The following is a 24,455-nucleotide window of genomic DNA, read 5'->3' as shown; positions in this document are numbered from 1 at the left end:
CTCTGACAATAGAATTATTTTTCTAAAATTATATAATATATATATGTAAAAATTGCAATCCTATATTGCTCTAAGTATTATAAATTTTATAAACAACAATTGCAAGTTTTAAAAAAACAAACAAACTACAGTTAAACGCGCTTACTAACGTTATTTTGTTGTCTACGAATTGTTAATAGACAAAACCAGTTATTTTTTTTTCATTTTAGCTCCGTTGTATTTTTTGGCAATTAGCCTTGAACGCTCGTTGCATCTCTGCATTAATTTTCGTTGCATACAAAAAGTTCAAGTTTAGATAGTGGCGGATTACTTCAATCAAATTAATGACGATTTGTTAACCATATACATTACTATAACGGGGTATTAGACTTACATAATATAACAATTTAATTCAATTTGCATTCACTTAACTTACCCAGGATTTGGTACTAAAACAATAACTTTCTAAATATTGTCTTCCTCGATTCGTTATATTATGAGAAAAAATAGCATACAAATGCTTAGGTATCTACCTGATAACCACAATATTTTATTATTCAATAAAATACGTCATCTGATGTACAATAAAGTTTCTAAGCTACGACGTATTATGATGGATACGTTGTTGATCCTACATTTTTATTTAAATTTCCCGAGTTGCTAGAATCATTAATACTACGTAAGAAATCTTTAAAATATAATTCATACATTGAATTACAAAAATAAAATATTTTTTTCCATTATTTCCAAAAACAAAATAAATAATAATATTATGTCCTATGTTATAACAATCAACGACTATTACCCATCAAATAATGATAATTAAATTATGTCATTATGCCAACAAATTGATTTTATCAGTAATTTATTCACAAAGTAAGTGTAACTATTCTATAAGCTTAAATAAATTTAAATAATTTTATTGAAATTAAATAAAATACGTGAGTGGGTACATAGAAGGTATTTAATACAAATAATTTGATAGATTTAAATTAGTTTCAAACAAATATAACGACATTGATAGATGATATCAAAAATATACCATCAGCTAAGCATTCATAATAAGAATAATTTAATTATTGAATACAATAATAAAAGTAATACGTACTACAATATTATTAATTATGATATTTTTTTTGATAATAGCTTGAATTTTATTAAAATTTGAGAAAAATAATTGTTTTTAAATTTTTTATTAAATATATAAGTAGGTATATATAATATTTAATGGCAACATTTTAATAATAACTATATAAAACGCATTTTCGTTAATTTATTATTAAATTGAGACTGTAACTCACATCCACCAGATTCCAGCCAATGTGTTTTACCAATTAAGCCACGTATGTCCTATTTAATTATAATAAAAATAGTTATTACTGTATACAACTGATTCCCAATTGTTGTGAATTATTAGTTGAATAAAATAATTGTTTAATAATTGTTTATGAAATCGTTGTAATTCTATTTGATATTTTTAAGTGCATATTATTTGTACCCTAGTAAACGCAACTGTAGTGAATATATTTAATTGTACCCTAAGTCGGTTAGTTGTACTTGATTTCTATTGTCTAATGTTAATATTGTTTATTTGATTAATGATGATAGAATTATCGTTCATCGTAAATTACTATGACTGCACCCGCTGCAATACTACTCAATAATAGCTGCATTCAACGTAATGAAATCAAGGTTGCAAATTTCTATATCTAGCTTATACATGGCAATAGGCGACACAGTGCATCTAGCATGCGCTACCCGTCACAGAGTCAAGTGCATATCCTCGCTCCAGATAGTTAGTACAGACGCCTCGTCGTCCTACTAACCCGTTTATCAAACTTTTACTAACAAAAATAATTCTCACGCCGGATTAAAAGTGACTATAAGATATAATTATAAAAAAATTCGAAAGAGGGACAGTTATATAATTTCCGGCATAATTTAGTGCACTATTTGATAAGGGGCGGTGCATAAAAATGGCTCAAGCCAATGGAGTTCTAAAGGTTAGTACTCATTGCTAATTAATAATTTGACCATGCTAATTTTTCTGTAAAAAAATGTGTCACTTTGAGTTTGGACGCTGGTAATTAAGTGTCAAAGACACGTTAGTTTTAAGTTTATTTTAAATTTTAAAGTAAAATTAATTTACAATAATCATGGGGCATATTGATGGTGCGGTAGAAAAAAATATGTCAAAATTTAGCTACAAGGTAAGATCTATTAATTAATTCAATATTGTAATACACATTAAAAAAACGTAAAATAATATTAATTATTTGATTATTATTGTAACATATTTATTTCCTTCATTTAATGCCCTTTTACTGTTGGTTTGATAATTAAAATGGTATGAGTATTTTTGATTTTAAAACACCTATTTAATTCGTATTATAAAATGTCTTTTTTTGGTATCGCAAATTTATTCAGCCATATTTTGCGTCTTCACTTTCAATTATTAAATTGTTTGCGACGTAGCTTTATTGTTTTTAATCTTTTCTAAAAATTAAGTATTTTTTTACACAAGTAATTTTAGATATTATTTTATTAGTTATAAATTATTAATTTTAGTATGAAATTTTCAATTTAAATTGCATTAATTGTATCGTAAGTGTAGGTGACATTTCAATATTGAACAAAACAAAAACACCTAAGTGATTGAATTTAACTACAAAATCATATATATATATATAAAGGGACATAATTTAAAACTTCATCAGACAACAATAATGAGTGAAAAATCAAGTTATAAAGTAAATAATTATTCAGTAATTTGACATTTTGACAGATGCTCTAGGCTAAATAGCTACGACTCCAATACTGTATTATCTTTCGTATTGTATTATTACATTTTCTTAATAATTTGGTAGTTAACTGAAATGTTACACTTAAATTATCGGGATATTTATCATGTTTGGTTCAAAAGCATTTTATCAGTTGGGTAGACAACTTTCACGTTGTTATAATATAATTAATGGAGAAAATTCGAATACATATTATATTATTAATTATGGCATTTATTATGAATCCTCAAATGGAAATCAAACAAATTGTCTAATTATTAAAAACATAGTTATAATTTCCAATACGTTCGATGCATATTACTTACTCACATAATTTTATAATCTACATTATTAATATTATAATCTCTAATGTTAGACAACGTTTATTATACATATTGTGATTTTATTAAATGTCTTGATAATTGGTCAATCTTAAATTACATAAAAATGTATACCATTATAATCTCGCACAAAATTTGCGGTATTATAAATTAATTTCTATTACCAGATTTTTCCCCCCTTCAAAATGCAGTTTAGTACGATTCTGCATACATTCACCTTCTAATTGGTGAATGATTTTCAATATTTCATTTAAATCAGTTTAAGCGATCCAGGTGTCAAATTATCATTACATATAGTTGCCCTTTAATCTCTTTCTTCTTCTTCTTTCACTCTGTCACGATCCAGTGTTGGGGCATAGGGACAAGTGCAAGTTCGCGCCACTTCTCTCGATCCATTGCCAACTCTTGCGCTTCTCGCCATTCCAGACCTGCAGCGCGTAGATCGCTTTTGTAGCACCGCTGCAGGGTGAGGGAGGGTTTGCCACGACGACGGAACCCTTGAGGCAGTGCGACACTTAATACCTTTAGTCGATAGTATTATTTTCTTAATACGAGTGTCTTCATTAAGATCTTATTGATTTACTACCTACATTTTCTAATAATATTAAGGGGGGACATGCTCGTCGAAGGTCAAAATTGAGTTTTTATTGTATTTTCAAACCATGATCCTGGACACTCCTTAAACGTTGTAGATGATCTATTTATATAATTTTGAAGCCTAATTATCCTTTATAGTTATTTTAAACATTTAATGACTGCATGAAGTATTTTTGTTACATAAAATAGTATTCTTTTAAACCTCTCGCTCTAATGTTTTAGAATATAGTCATATTTCGGTACATAACTGTGCAGTGGTGTTGAGATTTTTTACATTTATTAATTTTTAAACGCATTTATAAAATCATTAGCATAATTTATTACGAGATAATTTTTGTAAAATATTCACGATAAAAAATTATATTGATAATCTCTGTGATCCCAAATTTGACAAGAATTAGGCATTTTATTATTCAAAAAATCGGCAAGATTAACACATTTGAAGATGATTCTAAAGATATTTATTATAAGCTATGTTTTTGACCATTCAAGTGTGATAAACATTTTATGAATAATGATTGCTTTATAATAAGTATTGACCTAAGAATAAGGTAGTGTTTTTTTGAAATACGCCATTTCTTTTGTCATTCCCCAGTAGTTAAGCTACAACATACGGCCGTAGCCATAAATTGACAAACTATAATTGAAGTAGGGAGTAAAATGATATTAACGCGCGTGTTTGAACATGTACCGTTTAAAAAAAAATTTAAATAAAATCGGTTAGGTACATGTTCAAACACGCACGTTAACATAATTTTACTTCCTACTTTAATTATAGTTTGTCATTTTATGGCTACGGCCGTATGTTGTAGCTTAACCACTAGGGAATGACAAAAGAAATGGCGTATTTCAAAAAAACACTACCTTATTCTTAGGTCAATAATTGTTATAAAGCAATCATTATTCATAAGATTTTTATCACACTTGAATGGTCAAAGATATAGCTTATAATAAATATCTTTAGAATTATCTTCAAATGTGTTAATCTTGCCGATTTTTTGAATAATAAAATACCTAATTCTTGTCAAATTTGGGATCACAGAGATTATCAATATAATTTTTTATCGTGAATATTTTACAAAAATTATCTCGTAATAAATTATGCTAATGGTTTTATTAATGCGTTTAAAAATTAATAAATGTAAAAAATCTTAACACCACTGCACAGTTATGTACCGAAATATGACTATATTCTAAAACATTAGAGCGAGAGGTTTAAAAGAATACTATTTTATGTAACAAAAATACTTCGTGCAGTCATCAAATGTTTAAAATAACTATAAAAGATAATAAGGCTTCAAAATTATATAAATGGATTATCTACAACGCTTAATGAGTGTCCAGGATCATGGTTTGAAAATACAATAAAAACTCAATTTTGACCTTCGACGAGCATGTCCCCCCTTAAATGAAATAAAAACCATAAAACTTAGTATAAATATATATACGTAGGTCCTAGATACATAATGAAAATATTTTTCTTTAAATACCACACACTTTATCATACATAGTTAAGCATGTTAAATCATATTATACTGCATTTTAATAAGAATATAAAATTCACACTACACTGATGGTCATTGTTAATAATTGTAGTGTAAATAATTATTAATGGTTATAAAATTGATAACCATAAGGTTTTTATGCAGTATAATCTTTATGGCTCATTTCCGTGATGATATAATAAATAGTATAACCTTCGCCGTTGCAATACAGCTGCATTTTATTGTTTCTCGTAACGAAGCATTCAGTTATGTATTTCAGTGTTGCACAGAATGCAAACTTAGCTATGACGCAATGTATATAGCTCTCTCTATAAGCACTGAACTTATGGTTTTCTGTTAGGTTTTTCAAAGTAAATAATATCTGTGAAATATTATTTCACAGCATTAATGGTGTCAACAACAAGTTGTTTTAGAGACGTGGGTTTCATCTTTTCCCATCTTCAGGCTATATATTGATTTATCTGTGCCTACTGAAAAATAGGAATTGGCTATTACACATCACTTAGTTTTCGTATAGTACCACGTCTTGTAAGTAAGTGGATGTCTACTAATTAATATAATATGCTCAACATTGAATATTTATACGTTTGATGTTTTTTGTATTTTTAATACTTAATAAGTAATATTTAGATATTTTTTTCAAATTACGTTTATAACGATTATAATAATATTAGGTTAAATATATTGAAGAAATTCCTTTTCCAATAGAGATGGAGCCAAAATGTATAAAAGTGACCACTAATTAATTGAGTCAGTCGCAATATATCAACCTCGCAAATTTTCTAACAGGTAAACAGTAGGTACCTAATCAATTAAATTTTTAAATTGAAATATATTATTTTTTAGATATTTTCATATTTTTTATATCTTATAAATAAAAATAAATTTTTAAAACAAAATAACATTTTTATAAAAAAATATTTTCGTTGAATTTCTTAAAATTTAGCACATGTACTTATGTACATCCAATGACAATGTGTTTTACCAAAAAAAAAACTAATGGCTTTTTCGTTAATGACTAAATTGAAATAAAATTTGGTTCTACACCACTCATTAAATAATTTTCAAATAAAGATAATTTAACTACATAGTTTAAATTTCATTGCAATTTAAAAAAAAAATACAACGCCATGATTCAATGAGAAAAAAAATATGTTAATATACATTTATTCGTCTTTAAATTGACAATACTTTACCTATCACATTATTTGGCATGGTTCAATGAATAAAAATCTTTTAGCGACTTTTTATTCTCTTTTGTTGTTATTTCTTAAATCGAACGATCTACTACTATATACATTTATACTAGCGGTATTTAAATGATATAATGATACACAGTTATTTCAATATTAATAAAATTTTAAATAATAAATGATAAACTTTCACTATTTGACAAACGATCATAAATACTTTCATATAATTATTAATAATATGAAATATGCATAATATCTTTCAAAACTATTAGTGCATGAACGACCTAATGCTGAACAATGTGTTAATTATTATTGTATCAGTTACTATGTCTTACATAATAATAACCTATAAACTTTATTATCAATTTGAAAAATAATCAATATGTCATTATTAATTTTGAAATAATTGAAATGACATAAATATTACATTAGATAATAATTATTATTATGTCGTTAACGCTTGTAACTTTCCATTATTATTATTGTCATGTTATTATGATTTTAAGTAATTATTAGGTGGTAGCAAATATTAGCAGTACCAACATTATCAATATCAAATCAAATATGTCTTCTCTCTGTCAGTCATACTTTTACGTGTATGTTCTGTCTAAAGTTGTGATCAAATTGAGATGCATGTTATGTCACTGTCACGCTGTCTACGCGACAAATTTAGTCTACGGTTTCGTCATTTTGCAGAATATTTTGAACGATCACCACCTCTCTAAATTAAATTAGAGAGAGTGCCAATGCTAATATTTTGAATTGTTATTAATTATTCATGCTAATTTCAATTAATTTTAACAATTTCTACGTGTGCATACGTTAAAATTACCTACTTCCGATATTATATCCATAGATAATATTTTGAACAGAACTCAACCTGCAGACCATAGATAATAGAAAATATTCTTATAAAAAATACATAGTGCCAACCACTAAAAACAAAAAACGTGATTTTGACATGATTCGAAAATGTGCAGACATGTGGAATATGATAAAAACGTTTAAAACGTCATGCAAGTGTCGATGCAGTGCGGTTCAACATGAGGTGACCTCATTGTTGTTTAAATGATTTCATCAGATTTTCCCAACTGATAATGTTCGTTTAAAGGTTCAGAATGTACTACGGGATGAAGGCATCAGTCTGATAACATTTTAAACACCAAGAAAAATGACATTACACAGTTTTTTTCCGTAGCGGCAGCTAACTGTACGTCACGTGATAGTAGGCGACATGCACCTCAATTTGATCAAAACTTAACTGTCTTTTTTCTCTCTAACTCTATTATTTTTCTGTGATGTGCTGCATCAACCTGGCCAAATCTTTCTAGTCTCCTGACTTCGCCATATCTGAACTCGCTTATTTGTTAAGCGGCGACGCTTAGCTGATGATTCTTCCGCATCCATAACTTTTCTAACTTTTGATTGGTTGTGTATATTGCCTAAGGTTACGGTAGGTTACTAGACCCTATCGCTAATTTATTGACACTTTAATCACGCGACACACTATTATACCACTGTACGAATCTGTCAAACTATTATGAGACTATCATTTTTTTGTTTTAAAATACACGGTTCCTTCGATTTTTCGAATTTAGAATTTGCGTTTATTCGCGAATACTTAATAAGCCTTTTCTCTATCTCGCTCACTCCCTTACACATTTCCACATGCTTTCTCTCATGTGCTACAAATAATTCAAGAACAATATTTTAGAGGTTAATTATAGTATAAATATAAACTAAAGTTTCTTAGTACATACGTAATAGCTAACCAAAATACTTTATTTACAATATTATTCATTTATTTACAAATAATTTTACAAATAACAAATTCAAGACGTTCACAACATGGAAAAATGTAAGAAATATTATTACAACAGTATAAAAAAATAAAAAATAAATAGAAGCAGAATAAAAATATTAGAAAGAGTAAATATAAAATTTATAAAGTATGTATTTGGGAGTACGCCAAATGAGCCACTTAGAAACCCTATCTTAAGAAATTATAAAACAACTTGTACTTAAACTCAACCTAAAGTAGGTGGAATATAATATCAATAGGTATATAAAGTGATTTGGTTGAATAGAGTTATTGCTCTCCCAATTGGCATCACTAATGGCAAGTTTGTTTTGCACCTTGAAAGATGATACAGCTGATGCTTTCAATTTCTAATTAAAACATAGGTCATTACTACCAATTTTTAACTATTAATGAAAAGTGTGTTTGAACATTATTAAAAATGTATATATTAGTAATTTGAGCTTAGAGACACTGCAATTACTGATCAAATTTCTCGCACACTTTTTTATTTAGCAATTTTTGTTTGTTTCGTATAAAACTTTGTTCTTTTGTAGTTAGTGGCATGGTAATTAGAATACATTAATGGACAACACTTACGTAAGCAATAGAAAATATTATTTCTACATGGTGATGAGAATTTGTTACCTTCTTAAGGAATTATAAAAATAGAAACTTCAATCCACTAATTTTTTTCATACAAATAATGTCATAACTCACTATGAAAATTTTGAAAGAAATATAATTTTTATGAAGAAATTTGTTTGACTATAATATCATATTTATCAGTTGATTATTCACGCTTACTCCAGCCCAGAGCTTATCAAAATGGCTTATCACGAGAGGATGGTGATGGATGATGGAGGGTGCCGAAAAAAATCATCTAATATCCCTTATAAGTCACATAAAAACTAATAAAAAATAATCTTTGTAACTTTTGTATATTTTCACCAATTTTGTTCTTCTCATATGGAAGTTAGTAAATAGGTAGATACTATAGTAAAAAGTCATATACAGCGAATTCTTTTTATACGTTTGTTAACATTTCAAAAAGAAGTTAAATTTTCGTGATATTACATCTTATAAAATATGTATGTAGCCAATTATGTTTTGTCGATAGTCGAGCGCTTTTTTCTCGCATACCAACTATCTTTATATTATACGAAGTTTAGGGTTGTATGTAAAAAAATCTGTAAGCTTTAATTGAAAAAATTGTTTGAAATATTTGTATGATTATCAAGTTACCTACTTGTATTGTACTACCACTAAAGTATTGTAGAACTAACGTCGAGTGTTATGCACAGTATACACGATGACCAAACGGTTTCTGCATCAGTTTATAATGTCGTGAGTACAAGGGTCTGGAAAATACATATTATACTGTTTTAAATGTCTGTTTGGAATCAGAGTATGGACTTAATAGGTTGAGTAAGTGGCTAACATCCATTTCTCTAAAAAATAAATCTGTTAATACAATCTTCACTCTGTGGAAGCACAATCACTGCTGACCTTTTAATTACCACATTTAAATAACACGTTAATTACATCTAATGGCCAACGACTCCAAACGCGCCAGTCGCAACGTTAGTACTAAATGAGTTAAAGCTCGAGCATGGTGAAGTAGTAGTAGTGGTAATATAAACTATTTGACAAGTTACCATTTAATTATAAGTAGTTCAGACTTTTTGATTTCGTTGTTATTTTCGAGGGAAATGCGCAAAACATATTCAGTCCATAAGCATTCTTCAGTGTTCCAAGAAAATTTAATAATTTGAATAGGCAGTATGCTGTGCGAAAAAGTTGGGAAACACTGGCTATAGTTAACACGCAACTAATGACTTCATGTGATACACGTTCGTAGTACCACGACATTTGTATGCATAGTAGATCTGTAGATGTAACAAATCTTGTACTAGCAAAGACTGCGAAAATTATACAAAAATTTTAACAATTTATACTATTTCTTCGGCGTTAATATAAGTGATTTAGCGATTGTTAAAAATATTCATTACAATCTGAAAATAAATTTATAAAATTGAAGGGTTGATTATAAAAATAACATATTATGTCAGAACTCAATCAGAAAAATATGTAATAGACAGATGTCATTTGACGTATTTGTAGAAAGTTTTTTGTCATCAAATGATTTTTTTGCTGGATTAAAAGAATTTACCACCTTTTATCTCGTGTGATGTACTGTTTTTGAAAGAACGGTAAATAAGAGCATATAGACATTTTAAAAAACAAAATTACATATAAATCTCAAATCTCAAAACTGACATAATATGTTGTTTTTGTAATCCACCCTTCAATTCTTTTAACCATTAAATGTGTCACTAAACTAAAAAAGTTTAACTTAACAGCATCGTTAAAAATTAACCAAAAACAGAATTGGAAATTTGATTAACTACTCATATACACATTGTTGATGCATCAATCACACGTGTTAGAGTCATTGACTTTCAAATGCAATTCATCAAGCTTGACTTGTATCGATATTAACATTGGACTAGGACTAGGTCAACGTATCCGAAATGCTTTCTCGGCCAAATTAATATTATGTAGATTTTAGAGTTACAACAAAATGCACAGAGGTCAACAAACGACCGATGCATGTAGGTAGGTCGATTTTGTAAAGTAGATAAGTCATCTAATAATATTTTCTTCAAGTCAAGATTAGTCACTAGACTAAAATAATATCTAAATTTTCATACTGGTAATATCAATCAGTATTGATGCGGCAGATAACAAATACAAGTATATTCAAATATTTTACTTTACTAGTATATTATTGACCGTTTTATAATAATATTAAAGCTTTCCTACTAACTGTAGTTAAATTCTAATTTATACAATTCGACTGCTTAATCTGCAAACCGGCTAACTCCATTTGGGAAAATTATTCAGGAAGGAGAAAAAATTAATAATTTAACTATCGAGCGGAATTTATCAATTCCAAAAATACACATGGAAAAAATTTTGTTTTACAAATAAGCTGCACTATGAATTAAAACACTATTTTAGCTTCCATTTTATATATGAAGAACGGAACGTTGTTCCATTTACGATATTGGAAAATTGGCAACTGCAGTTGTCTGTTTCGTGTGAAGAACGATAACGCATTTATTTATAGGCTAAGAGCGGAATGCAGAAACATTTGTCATAACTAAAATTTCCTTAGCAGAAAACACTATGCAGAAACATTGTCCTTAGTTAAGATCATTTCTATTGAAAATAATACGATATTTAAAAATTCTCTTTCCTATAGTTTAGGTAAATTATTTTATAATTGTTAAACGATGACAAAAATATGACAACTGCATTTTATAAATGCAATAACTATAAATACATATTAATATTTAATTATAATACTCTTATGTTTCCGTGATTACGTGATTCCACAGGCACCACAAGATATTTTTTTAACATGGTAACACTAGCGTCAAGTGTCATTCTATCATATTGGCGTATAAAAGTAAAATAATATTCTGCAAGTACATGCCAAACGAATTAACACTATCAATATCCATATTGGGATACATTGTACAATGAATTTGAGTGTATGGACTGTTTTATAGACATGCGAATTTATTTTGACAGCAGCTGTCAGTGGTAAACGGTAATACAGAAGGGGGCGTGTTCATAACAAAAGTAGTCTATGGTTAAGGATTCCATAACTCTATACTCAGGATTGTCTATAGTTAAGTCATGCTTTTCGGTGACTTATCCTTAGGATCGAAATTTTAGATTGTGCATGCCGCTCTTAGCAGTTTGAAATTTTGTGTGAGCATAGAAAACACACTTTATAACAAAATGCCATTAAAATCTCATTTTCGGTAAAAATTGCATTTAACAGGTTTGCAAATCGAGTGGTTGAATTTCTATTTTATTTATAATGTTGTTTTAAATTAGTTTAGCTTATTTTTGAGACGTTGTGTAGGTCCCTTGAAATACAGGGTGCCTGGTCATTTATCGGTTGACGTTGTTTGGAAAAATATTGCCCCGAATGGTTAAATCCGCTACCGTTTTTTTTTTGTTTTAGATCTATTTTTCCGTGTAAGTCACCAGCGCCTTGACACTTCAGTAAAGTTGCGTTTAAATATAACAATATTTCATGTTTAAATTACTAATATACCCGTCTATCAAGATTTGCGACGTTGATTAAAATGAATAACAGATTATTGAACTTTGTAAGTCTTTGTACACATAAACACAAATACGTAATGCCAATGACTAATAATATTATAAACAATTTAATTATTTACAAATAATAACTGTCTGCACATCTAGAAATAAATAAACCGCCAAAGTTTAACTAATAGAACTCTACGAAGATTGATTTAATGATTTAATTTTTGATATAATGATTTAATTCTACGTAGAAAATATTACTACTAGTAAAAATACAATGTACTGAATCTCTATAAAGGATAATTGAAGATATACATTATTGTAATAAGCAGACGTTTTATTCCTTACCTAAAATTACGATACTTTCACTTACAGTGAAACTATTTAGCCATGAATTTTTTCTATTGCGCAGTTACTTTCTATTTATATTTTAATTATTTTTCGTGTTCAGAAACGTGTACGTATGCAGTTTGTTGAATCACAGTTCACTGTGAAATGTTGTATCGGAAATATATGGCCGTATAAATACCGTCCAACCTCTTTGGGTAGTAAAGTACTGACAATAAAATTCATGTATAAATAAAACACAGTTCTTGTAGATTTACACTTTACAGGAAGCCAGCAGCAAACAAATTTTGAAAATAGCTGATATACTGGATTACTTATTAGGTTAGGTTAATTTTTCATTCTTGAATTCATTTATGTTGCCGAAATCAGCTATGAAAATTGAATTAATGTTCATATTGAATCTAATAAAATTATACGGTTATCTCTTTCTATAAAAAAATCTCACGGCGAACTGTGCTACGGTGAAATGTTTTACGTATAATTTACTATTATTATTACAGGTGATATTATTGAGTTTACTAATTACATAATGCCAATTGCATTGCTTTCTCTCGCTTTCCGCTTTCCTACTATTTCTTGATTCACGCCAAAACTATCGAACTTCACGTTTATTTAGTATGTTTATATGCATCTACTTGGTCAATATATGTTTTTAATATAATTATAGCGAATTTAAGCCGTTTAAAATTGAAATAATGTGCATGTGGCTATAAAATTCGATCGGTTACATGGTGCAATGGCCTTATTAATGAATTATTCGTCGTACCGATTCAGTTCATTGAACTAAATGTTCATATATAATAGAAAACCATGGATTTAAACGGTATGCAAATAATTTATTTATATATCAATATTAATTACTGATTACGATTTTGATGACCCTGAAAAAATAATTGTATACTCTAATTTACAACAAGCGATGTCTGTATCATTAATAAAATAGTATTGAATTAATCAATCTATATTTAGTGTGAAGAATTTCGGAAAACTTTTTGATTGGAATATTTTACATCGCTTATGCAATAAACTGCATATTATATTATATGTATAAAAGAAATCACTCTTTTAACATTAACTGATGCATATTTTGTCGTCACTATTAGCGATAAGTGCATTGCACTCTATAGCGGTGTTCGAACGATAGTGAAAACAATGTAGTAGGTCAGCAAAATTCAAGTTCCCACGAAGTCCAGTCAAGTTCAAAATGTATAGGTAGTGATAATATTATATAGTTGCTTATAGTATGTTTAATAAAAAAAATGGTAGCCCAAGCTACTCTTAAAAAATTACACGTTTATTTATTTATATGACGTATATGTAAGTAAGTGAATAGAGCTATGTGCACACGTACATATAATATATATATATATATTTATGTATGTCAAAGTTTCGTCTACTTTTCGTATTTGGTCCCAACCGATAGAGGTACCTATATAAAAAAAGTTGGTTTGTTCAAATTACCTTTTCTGAACAATTCCAAATTTGAATTTATGTAGCAGATAGAGTTTGCATTATTATTTGGATTTAAATTTTAAATATTTGTTCTTTTATTTTCTTATATAATATTATGGGCTTTGACGATTGAAAATTCTTTTATTGGTTTACGAGGAGACATTGAAATTTTAAACGCTTATAATGAAAAGTTTCAGTTTTGTACTAATATATTATTTGACAGCCAAGTATGCCATTTTGTCAATATTAAAATAACAAATAATAACTTCTGTACAATAGAAAAGATACTAGGGACGATAGTGTTAGGATATTTCTATGAGAGGATATGAGCGGTAAATCATAACATTTTCTTTACACATCCCGTCAATTCACGTTTATTTTTTTTACGAATTTTACTATTATACAAACTGAACATTGAACAGACTGGAGTTTTAAATTAATTGTTTCTATAAACTATTTATTTTATTCAATAAAATATTATTATTTGCATAAAATAAATAGTTTATTAAATTAGTAGCAAATCTAAGTACGTTATAAGAATTAAAAAAAGGAGTGATACGTAGCGTCGGTTAGTAATTAAGGAATTAATTGATACCTCCTCCCTTGATATACGTTATATACAAAAACCGATAGCCACCATTATAACGCAATTTGATAAGCATTTCATGTAAGAACTACTAGTTTAAATTGTAGTAATTAAGTAGGATGTCCGTAGCTTAATTGGAAAAGTATACTGGCGCGAATCCAGCGGTTACGTCGGGAGTCGTATTTTTTTTCTAAAAAGATTTCTTTAGGAGATATTTCATATACCATGCAATAAATGTTTTCAAATTATGTATGATTAATATTTTCCTTTGTTACGAATAATAAAAAGGAATGATGATTACAATATTTTATTTTTAACAAAACATGAAGAGATTAGTCAAAAAAACGTACTTTCAAGCTGTGAGAATGGCAGTTAATTATAAATTTATAAAATTAACAGGGACCTATTTTAGATCAGTTAAAATGTCAATCACCATAATGCACCGGCTTATGAATGTGAGACCTACTACATATTAAATACAGATGTAGGAGATGAACGTGTGGTAACCCGTTGGCTTGTGAAATCATCGATCTCGGATTTGGATTTCGGATCTGACAAATTCACATGATATTTTTCATTGTGTGCATAAATCTAATAGTATTGTATATATTTTTATTATATATATATACGATTCATATAATGTAGTATAATATTATGATGATATTAACTATATGTTATGGTTTTTTTTATAGTGAGTAATCATTAATCTTCTGTAAACATCTAATAAAGTCTTTAACATTAGAGAAAAATTTTGGTTTATTTTGAAAAGATCAGTTAGGTAATTATTTTCTATTTTATATAATATGTGTAAATATTTCATGTATTAGATTATTTCCCAAACTACCATTTTGTAATGTTGTTTTTTTTTACATTAAACCAATAGGATAATCTTTTAATGTGGGCAAAATAATAAAAAAGTATGTTAATTTACGATTATTGGCATTTCGTAAATCACGGCTTATAAGATGTGCACGAGATTTGAAATCGATTTATGAAATATTGATACGTTGCGAGGGGTAATCGACTTTCTAACAAACTAATGACATGTGAAATATTTATTAAACATAAAAGGTACATAACTGTGATTTATGGTCAAATTATAAAATTAAATTAAATAAAACTCTTTAAATCTTTTCTCAAATTTTAGTACAAACGAAATAATACTACTGTATAATGTCAAATTATATAAAATTTACCATTGTAGTTTGTTTTTATCCATTTATTGGAACCAATTAAATTTTTAAAACTTTTCGAATGAAAAATATCAATTTGGCACTTGGCATTTTAGCCCTCAGCCTGCATGAATCGTTTTGATTGGAAATTATAACGATATCTTGTGTTTTATATCAATATCATATTCGGGTCATTTTTTTTGTACATTTCAATAAGATAAACAGGGTTTTAAAATAAATAATTTATTGTATACTACCTACAGATTATTTTATTTATTGTTTTAAATCTAGATACTTACATTAACACGACATAATTACAAGATAAAAAGAACGTTTTTGAATTTTCTGTTGAATTTTTATGCTCAATATGCTCAACCTTGTACTTGATAATATGAAGTAAAAAAAAAAACAAACAAATATAGAATACTGAAATGTCATTTAGACATTTCATTTTTTTATTTCCATAGTAACGCATGTATATATTAATAATTTGCTATGACCACCCCCTTAGCAACCAATAATAGTCTTTTACTTTTTACGGATTTTTCTGAAAAAACTTTCCATACAAAACAGAATTAACTGAAAATGAATTCAATTCTGCTTAAAGATGGCTAAAAGTATTAAAATAATGCATTGGCATCGTGTTCTGATATATTCTAAAAGTTTCAAATGTCTCGCTAATCGGGAAGTTAGTTAACAATCGATTGCCTGATTTATACTGGACAAACAACCACCGGACAAACAAGAATACGATCTAATAAAAACGTCGTAAAAAATACATTACGTTATACAGAGACATATAAATAATGTAGTATCATTTATTAATCTATTTTTTCTTTACTTCCAGAAAAATGAGGCGATTTCAAAAGAAGAAAACAACTCCATAAATGAACTAGAAATTAATCTCTTCGCTGATATACTGAGGAAGTCCGAAGACGATTCACTTCTTAAAATAGACAATGTGCAGTTCTCGAAAGCAACAAATGCAGGAGACAATTACATGTCTCTCATTCAGAGAGCTCATGTGGATGCAATTGGATCAAATGGAAATTGTAAGCAACTATCTTCAAATACAGTAACAATCGTATTTTTCCATGCTAACAATAATAATACAATAATAGTAACATTTCTAATCGCACTCGACTTAGATATCATCATCATCATCATTATGAATCTATCCATTGCTGGATGAAGGCCTTTCTAAGCTGATTCCACTTCTCTCGGTCCTGTGCGTTGCGTTGCCCCTATATCCGCAGACAGTGACGTCTCTAGATAAAATGCCGCCCCTAGCCAGCGCCAAAATGCCACCTCATTTTTTTTATACAGTATTTTTATCATCCTTTAATGAGTCCAATATCTAAGAGATGCATTGTATGGATACATTACTAACAAAATATCTGACTAATTACTCGTAAATCTGAACGTGTCGTTTCTGGTCACCAAAGACATCGAAGGGCAACGGAAGTAAACGAGATATCGCAAACCCGATAAAACCAGTGAGTAGATTTTTTTAATGGAAATGAATTTTCGTTATTACTAAGTTTAGGTAGCTATTTCTATGTATTCCAAATGATTCTCCTCGCTTTGCCGCCCTTCGAGTACCTGCCGCCCCCAAGCGACACTCAATCTGCCTACCCCCACGGGACGTCACTGTCCGCAGAACTTTATCATTTCATCGCTCCAGCGACCTCTAGGTCTACTTCGCAGACGTTTTGTACCTCTTGGATACCGCTGGATGACTAAATTTGTCCAACGATTGTTCTTTCTTCGAGCTATGTGTCCAGCACATTTTCAATTGAGGTTTTTAGCAAACTACATTACATCGCAAACCCCTGTCTGTTCCCTTATCCACTCATTCCTTTTTTTGTCCTTTCACGTTATGCTCAGCATGCACCTCTCTATACCACGTTGTGCTGCTCTAAGTCTCTCTTTTACTTAGGGTCCATGTTTCACACCCATATTATGTGATTACGGGAAGCACACACTGGTTGAACACTTTGCGAGGTCAATTTTAAAGTTACACGAGTTAGATGTAATGGAAATTATTAGTGCTCTAACTTCATTGATATTATCTCCAATGTATTTAGACAATTATTCATGTAGCCATTCTTATTTTGTCATTATACATACCTGGGTGCCTTCAATTAGTAGACTCCTCTATTCTGCTTAGTATCTTTATCGAGTGACTCAGCACTTAGAAACTTTTTTGACTATCTCACAAAAGTCATACTACTGAAACATTTTTCTAATATTTAATCAGTAATATACCAATTAAAATACTACGAATGGTGCTTATCAAGATTGAAACAAAGTAATTAAATACTTGTATTAAATAAGGTTCTAAGTACCAAAAAGTAGTATTGCCTGTAGTTACAAAAAACCGAGTCATTGCAGTAAAATTTCATGAAGCAGACCTTTTGAGAAATGTAGTTTTACGGTGTGAAGCAATCACGGCAGCTTCTATAATTTTAGGTATTAAGAACTCGCAAGTGTCAACACACCATCGTCAGATATTTTATATTGAATGCCTTTGACCACTGCAGTGCTATTTATACCATTATAAATAAAACACGCCAACGGACTTACAACGTCGACAGGTTTAATTATTTTGCTGTATTTTTTTGACTTGCTTGAAGCACTTAGACTATAGTTGAAGTTATTGGCGTTGGTATGTAGAACATTTTTCTATAAACATATCAGTTTTTATTATTTTGGTACTTAGCGCCTTAATTAATACACGTATTCAATTATATTATGTATATGTCATTATTACGATTTTTGACGCCAAATCCGTACGTAGGTACCGATGTAATTTTGAAAATGTATGGTAATTGATATTATTGGCAGTTGATGGGTATTGATGAAGTTTGAAAAAAATTCTTCTTCTTCTTGGTCGTGCACTCAGGGCTGAGGATCGTGACCATATTTGAATTTCGCCATCCTTTGAGCGACCAAAACTTTCCATCCTTCTCGATCTTCCGCTTCTCTCAGGGCAGAATGGATGGTGCCCCCAGTCAGCTCTTTCACTTGGTCGCTCCAGCGCGCAGACGCTCTTCTTCTGCTTTGCCTTCCCTGGAGGCCACCCAAAACTATCAGTCTCTCCAGGTTGTCCGGTCCGCGCCTGATAATATGTCCAAAAAACTGCAGAATTCTTCTCAGACATATTGTCGAGGGCCGTTCCTTTATCTTCAGTCTCTCGATGATTGACTGGTTCGTCCTGTGGTTCATCCAAGAAATACGAAGCATTTTTCGCCAACACTACATCTCAAAGGCATCAATTGCCTTCCGTTCCCTTGCCTTCAGGGTTCAGGTGAAAAAATTTAAAACTGTTAAAATATTATTTCTTCTGAAAAGATAATATTTAGATATTTACCTACTATTATTCGTGACCATTATTATAGTAAATAAATCACCCCCTTAAGTGACTAGTGGGGTAAAAAATATTGATGAAGTAAACTTCATTTACAAAAATATTGGTCCATAATCACTTGGCGTCAGTGGTCACTACTAACTGTCAGTATGAAAAATAACAGTAACAAAAAATAACATCCCACAATTTTATTATTATTAGGCTGAGGATACTGAGGTATTTCAATTTAACATAAAACTTGTCTTTGTATCATTATAAAGGAATTCCGTCGTGAAAACTATAGATTTTGGTCTTTTTTTTTGGGCACCTAATGTACCTACTCATCGTCAAATTATTTGTGTACTATGCAAAAACCTATTCCCGATAGTAAGGAGAAACTATGTCTCAGTTTAAATCGAGTAGATTCATACCTAATCTTTATGTCACTCCCGCGGCGGACCGTAAGTGATGCAATACGAATCAAGTGAAACGTTGAGGATACGCGGACTTTCTCATGATTAATTTGAAAACAACTTGCATGTTAGCTAGTTAAAGGAAACAAAAATTGGAACTGTTAATTAATACTTTATCTTGATGATGTGATGGATATTATGTTACAACTGAATGTAGGTACATGATTTTAAAATGATATTGATCTTTGGTACTGACTTATGGTAATGATTAATGAATCATGAATCTTACACTGCCCCGAATGATAAAGATAAATTGGTAATCTTTGAAAGAAATATACTTGGAGCTCTACTAGAAAATGGGCATTATGGAACAAACAAATAATCATGAGATAGATAAACTAATTGAACAACAAACGTTGGAAGAGTCTGTAACCCATAATAACTACGATATACCTATTATATGAGATAGTAAATGAATTTTGGACAACATGATACCAAAGATCCTGACCGTGATCGAGAGTCAGACCACGAAATATGTCCATTGTATAGACGAGAACTGGATTAAGATGTAAACACTTTAAAACTAGAAAATATTGAAATTAAATGATTGATAGAAATTATTAAAGGGTACTAGCAGAGGAGGTTAAATCCTGCAAAATGCCAAGAAATAAATTCATTGTACTGTTATTAAAACCTATAAAATAAATATATTTTTAATTTTCAGATTTTAGAAAGTACTTCATCCTAAAACGTCAACTGGAAGACGGCGAGAAAACAAAGCTGTTCTTGACAGAAGAAGTATGGGCCAACGAGGAGCAAATGTACAAAGAAATCCTTCCTCGACTACGACAGCACTGCGACAATGACATGCCTCATCCTAAGTACTACTACAGCGACCACAAGATCATAGTTCTTGAGGACCTAAAAGAAGCACTTTACGTTATGGGAGATAGGCTGCAAGGTCTAGACCTGGATCAAACTATCATAGTGATGAAGGTAAATATATATTATTATAATCTATGATATTAACGATTGGTTTTCAAACTCAAAGCAGCAAGTACTTAACTATAAAAAGTCAATTAGATAGGTACTAAATATGAGCAGGAGATTTAATAAAATATTATTTTTCATACCAGACATTATAGTAGATAAAATAATAATTTAAATAAAATTCGATGAAGAAAATCACAGCATCTAGAATGCAATAAGTATGGAAAGTCCCATTCGGTGTAAATATTTTATATTTCGTTTCTAATGCGCGCCTTCAAAATGGTCCAGTTGTGGCAAATTTTGGCGCCTTTTTATACATGTTGAAAAACAGATACCATGTCAACAGACAGCAAACATTTTCCAGTCATGGGTCAGACAACTGGTATGTCGCTTTTCAAAAATGTTAGCAGAACGTTTGTCCACCAACATTTGTCTGATTTGGGCCATTATCAAAGCCAGCATTATATTAATATTTTTATTAGCCGCTATGGCCCAAATTAGACAAAAGTTAGTGGTCATATGTGATGCCCGCCATTCTGAAAAGTACGACATACGCGTTGGTTGACAAATGTTTGCCCATTTTCGATACTGTCTCAGTATTTCAACATGCAACAATGGGTGTCAAAATTAATTTGCCTGTCTTGGGCCATTGTAAAGAGGCTATTTATTATATTACGACCTAATACAAGAAAATATAAGTATTTATATTTTTTGTTATATTATACACAATAATATTGTGTATATTATGTTACATATTATGTAACAGTACAATTTTGAAATGTGTATGGATTTAAACATAATAACAATATTATCTACGCCCTAGTTTTACCGCGTTGTTATTGGGATTTGAAGATTTTATCCAAATATGTGCGGGAAAATAAATTTTTGATTACAAAATTCGAAAGACGACTATTAGAACATGATTTTTTATCTACGGAAGAGATAAAAAATCCACGGAAATTGTAGATAACTAAAAACAAATCAAAGAAAGTTTTTCACTTACAACCAAAAAAGCTAGACAGATTTTATACTAAACAAAAAACTTTTGTTTATTATTATGTGGTCATGTTTATTAATAAAATTCAGTTAATTAATTTTCCTCTAACGATCTTTGATAATTTCATAGTGTCAGTAAAGTTTATTTTTCTTTTATGTCTTTACCTACCAGAGGCACCTAGCGGAAAAATACGAAGCTTGCAATTTGAGACATTTTTTTAATAATTTACAATAATTTACAACTGTGTATCTGAAAACATTAAACAATAATTGTAAAAAAATGTTATAAAATGTGAATTTGTTATAGGATCCCATCTTATTATTACATAATATTTTATGGTCATATTTATTATTAAAATTTAGTTCATTAAGTTTTCTATGTTCAATCGTAGAGATTTTTGACTAATTCATAGTTTTAATATGTTTTATATTTATTTAAAAAAACATCGATTTTTATTTAAAAAAATGCAAGTTTCGTATTTTTCTGCTAGGCGCCTCTGGTATGTGGGAGTATAGTTCATTAAGTTTTCTATGTTCAATCGTAGAGATTTTTGACTAATTCATAGTTTTAATATGTTTTATATTTATTTAAAAAAACATCGATTTTTATTTAAAAAAATGCAAGTTTCGTATTTTTCTGCTAGGCGCCTCTGGTATGTGGGAGTATTCGCCATAAAATAGTACTTATTTTTATTTTATTTTACAGAAATTAGCGGCTTTTCATGCCGCATCATTAGCTATGCAGAAAATCGATCCAGAAGGATTTAAAGCAATGAAAACAAGCCTTTGCCACCCGTACAATAGACCAGAAAGCTACGAACTATCTAAATTATTTGTAGTAAAAGGTATTACCGATGCCATTGCTGTAATAAAACTACAAGAAGATCAAGGAAAGTATGAAAATGTTTTAGAATGTTTACAGAAAATAGCAAATGATCATAATAAATACGTGCCCCTCCTTATGGAGGCACCAAAGAGCGATTTAGCTGTGCTCATTCACGGAGACTTGTGGATAAACAATATACTTTTCACATACGATAGAACCAATAAGCCAATCGATGCCAAGTTTGTGGACTTCCAAGGAAGCCGGTTTGGCTCTATCGTTATGGACATCCAACACGTCATATTTACTAGCGTCCAATCGAAAGTGCGAAAATTGAATTTTAATTTTATTTTCGTGTCGTATTATAAGTACCTTATAAGCTTTTTGAAGGATTATCTTGGAGGTGGAAACGAAGACTATATCCGTAAGTTTACGTATGATAGATTAAATGCTGAGCTTTGGTCATACCGAATGTACGGCCTCTTGAATGCTATTGTCACGTTACCTATAGTTACTTGCGATTCTAGCTCTGTGAATTTACCAAAGACTCAACCCTTTAACGGAGATGCAAAAACTAATAGATACAGACAGTGTTTGCTAGATGTCGTTGAAGATTATATTCAATTGGGTTGGATTAGCTTGGAATAAAAAAAATATTATTTTTACAAATTAAGAAAAAAAAATTATGAGTCTTTAGCTCTGTGATGATTTAATGGTGATATTATTATTCCATTTACATTTTATTTTATGGATTGAAATGATTTTTATAAAAATGATATTTATGTATAATTTTATTATAATTATGATTATTACTTCACTAGTTTCTTATCAATTTTATTTACGAGTGTTACAGTTTTTATACTCTGTGATAATGATTATAGAAACTGACGGAAGAATGATTTTTTAATGATTATTTAGTTTTAATTAAAATCAATGATTCTTAAACATCTGACGCAAAGATAGTGCCTTGCCATATAAAAATAGGTATCTACCTAGTATATAATATTTTTTTAAATAACAGATTTTCAAATAAAAAAAATTCAAAATAAATTATTCACATAGGTATAGATTGTAAAATTGTTAACAAAATACAACAGTACAAAATAATATATACATACGTTATAGTACATTCATAAACAAAGTATGGTTATTATGTATTTATAAATATATTCTGCCATGTTGAGTAGGTAACTTTACTAAAACCAAATATTTTAAACTGTGAAGCTTACTTAATTTTAATTATTTTGTTATACTGTGAAAGATGTTTAAAAAATCTCTAATAATATAATATTATACTGTTTTTTTTATATTTTATTAATTAAAACAATATTATTACAACGCTTAAATGCTATTAAATATACAAAATAAGTCGATACTTTAGTTATTATTAGTATTATCGTCATATTTTAGATATAATTTATTTAATTTTACATGACTTTAATAGAATCTTCAATTCAAGTATACAATTATTAATTTAAAACCAAATATGTATTTTTAATAAATATGACGACATAAATATAATAATTTTTGTGCTTGGTCGATATTTATTACTAGGTATAATTACTTTGTGATAAATTTAATTATTATATAATATAGAATAGTTTAGCATAATATGTTGTGTAAATGTAAGATCATTAAAAATATTAAAATATTCAAGTGTACGTCATGTGAATTATAAATGTTAGCTAGTCAGAAAATTGTTTTATTATATTATCTGTCATAGTTCAAATTTTGTTTCTTAATTAATTATTTTTATTTGTATATTAATTCGGTGTTACCATACGGCATACGGATATTTTTTTATGTATTTTAATACTGACAGTATTCTGAAATGATTATTTTGTGTAGGTAGATAATATAATATATTTTATTGAATGTTGCCATATGATTAAATATTATATTTTAGTTAAGGAGTTTTTGTACAATCATTATTTTTTTGTTGTCTGTTAACTAATTGATGTCATATTAAAATATTGTTTTATTTGTTTTGGTTATAAATATT

The 24,455-nt window shown here is 29.1% G+C and overlaps 1 protein-coding gene across 1 annotated transcript; it reads left to right on the top strand.

Annotated features, from left to right (window-relative positions):
- Positions 1 to 1,723: 1,723 nt before the first annotated feature.
- Positions 1,724 to 23,431, top strand: LOC147065683 (uncharacterized). The gene is made up of 4 exons (XM_085956647.1): positions 1,724 to 1,982; positions 16,730 to 16,934; positions 20,369 to 20,640; positions 22,337 to 23,431. Exons 1-4 carry the CDS (start codon positions 1,956 to 1,958, stop codon positions 23,099 to 23,101), a joined length of 1,269 nt encoding a protein of 422 aa, XP_085812773.1. The 5' UTR covers positions 1,724 to 1,955; the 3' UTR covers positions 23,102 to 23,431.
- The last annotated feature ends 1,024 nt before the right edge of the window (positions 23,432 to 24,455 follow it).

This window comes from Rhyacophila brunnea, unplaced genomic scaffold (genome assembly GCF_057557595.1).
Source record: "Rhyacophila brunnea isolate RB1 unplaced genomic scaffold, BYU_Rbru_1.0 scaffold_6, whole genome shotgun sequence".
Classification (NCBI taxonomy): Eukaryota; Metazoa; Arthropoda; class Insecta; order Trichoptera; family Rhyacophilidae; genus Rhyacophila; species Rhyacophila brunnea.
Note: the sequence above shows the minus strand (reverse complement) of the source record. Positions and strands in the feature narration are given on the sequence as shown.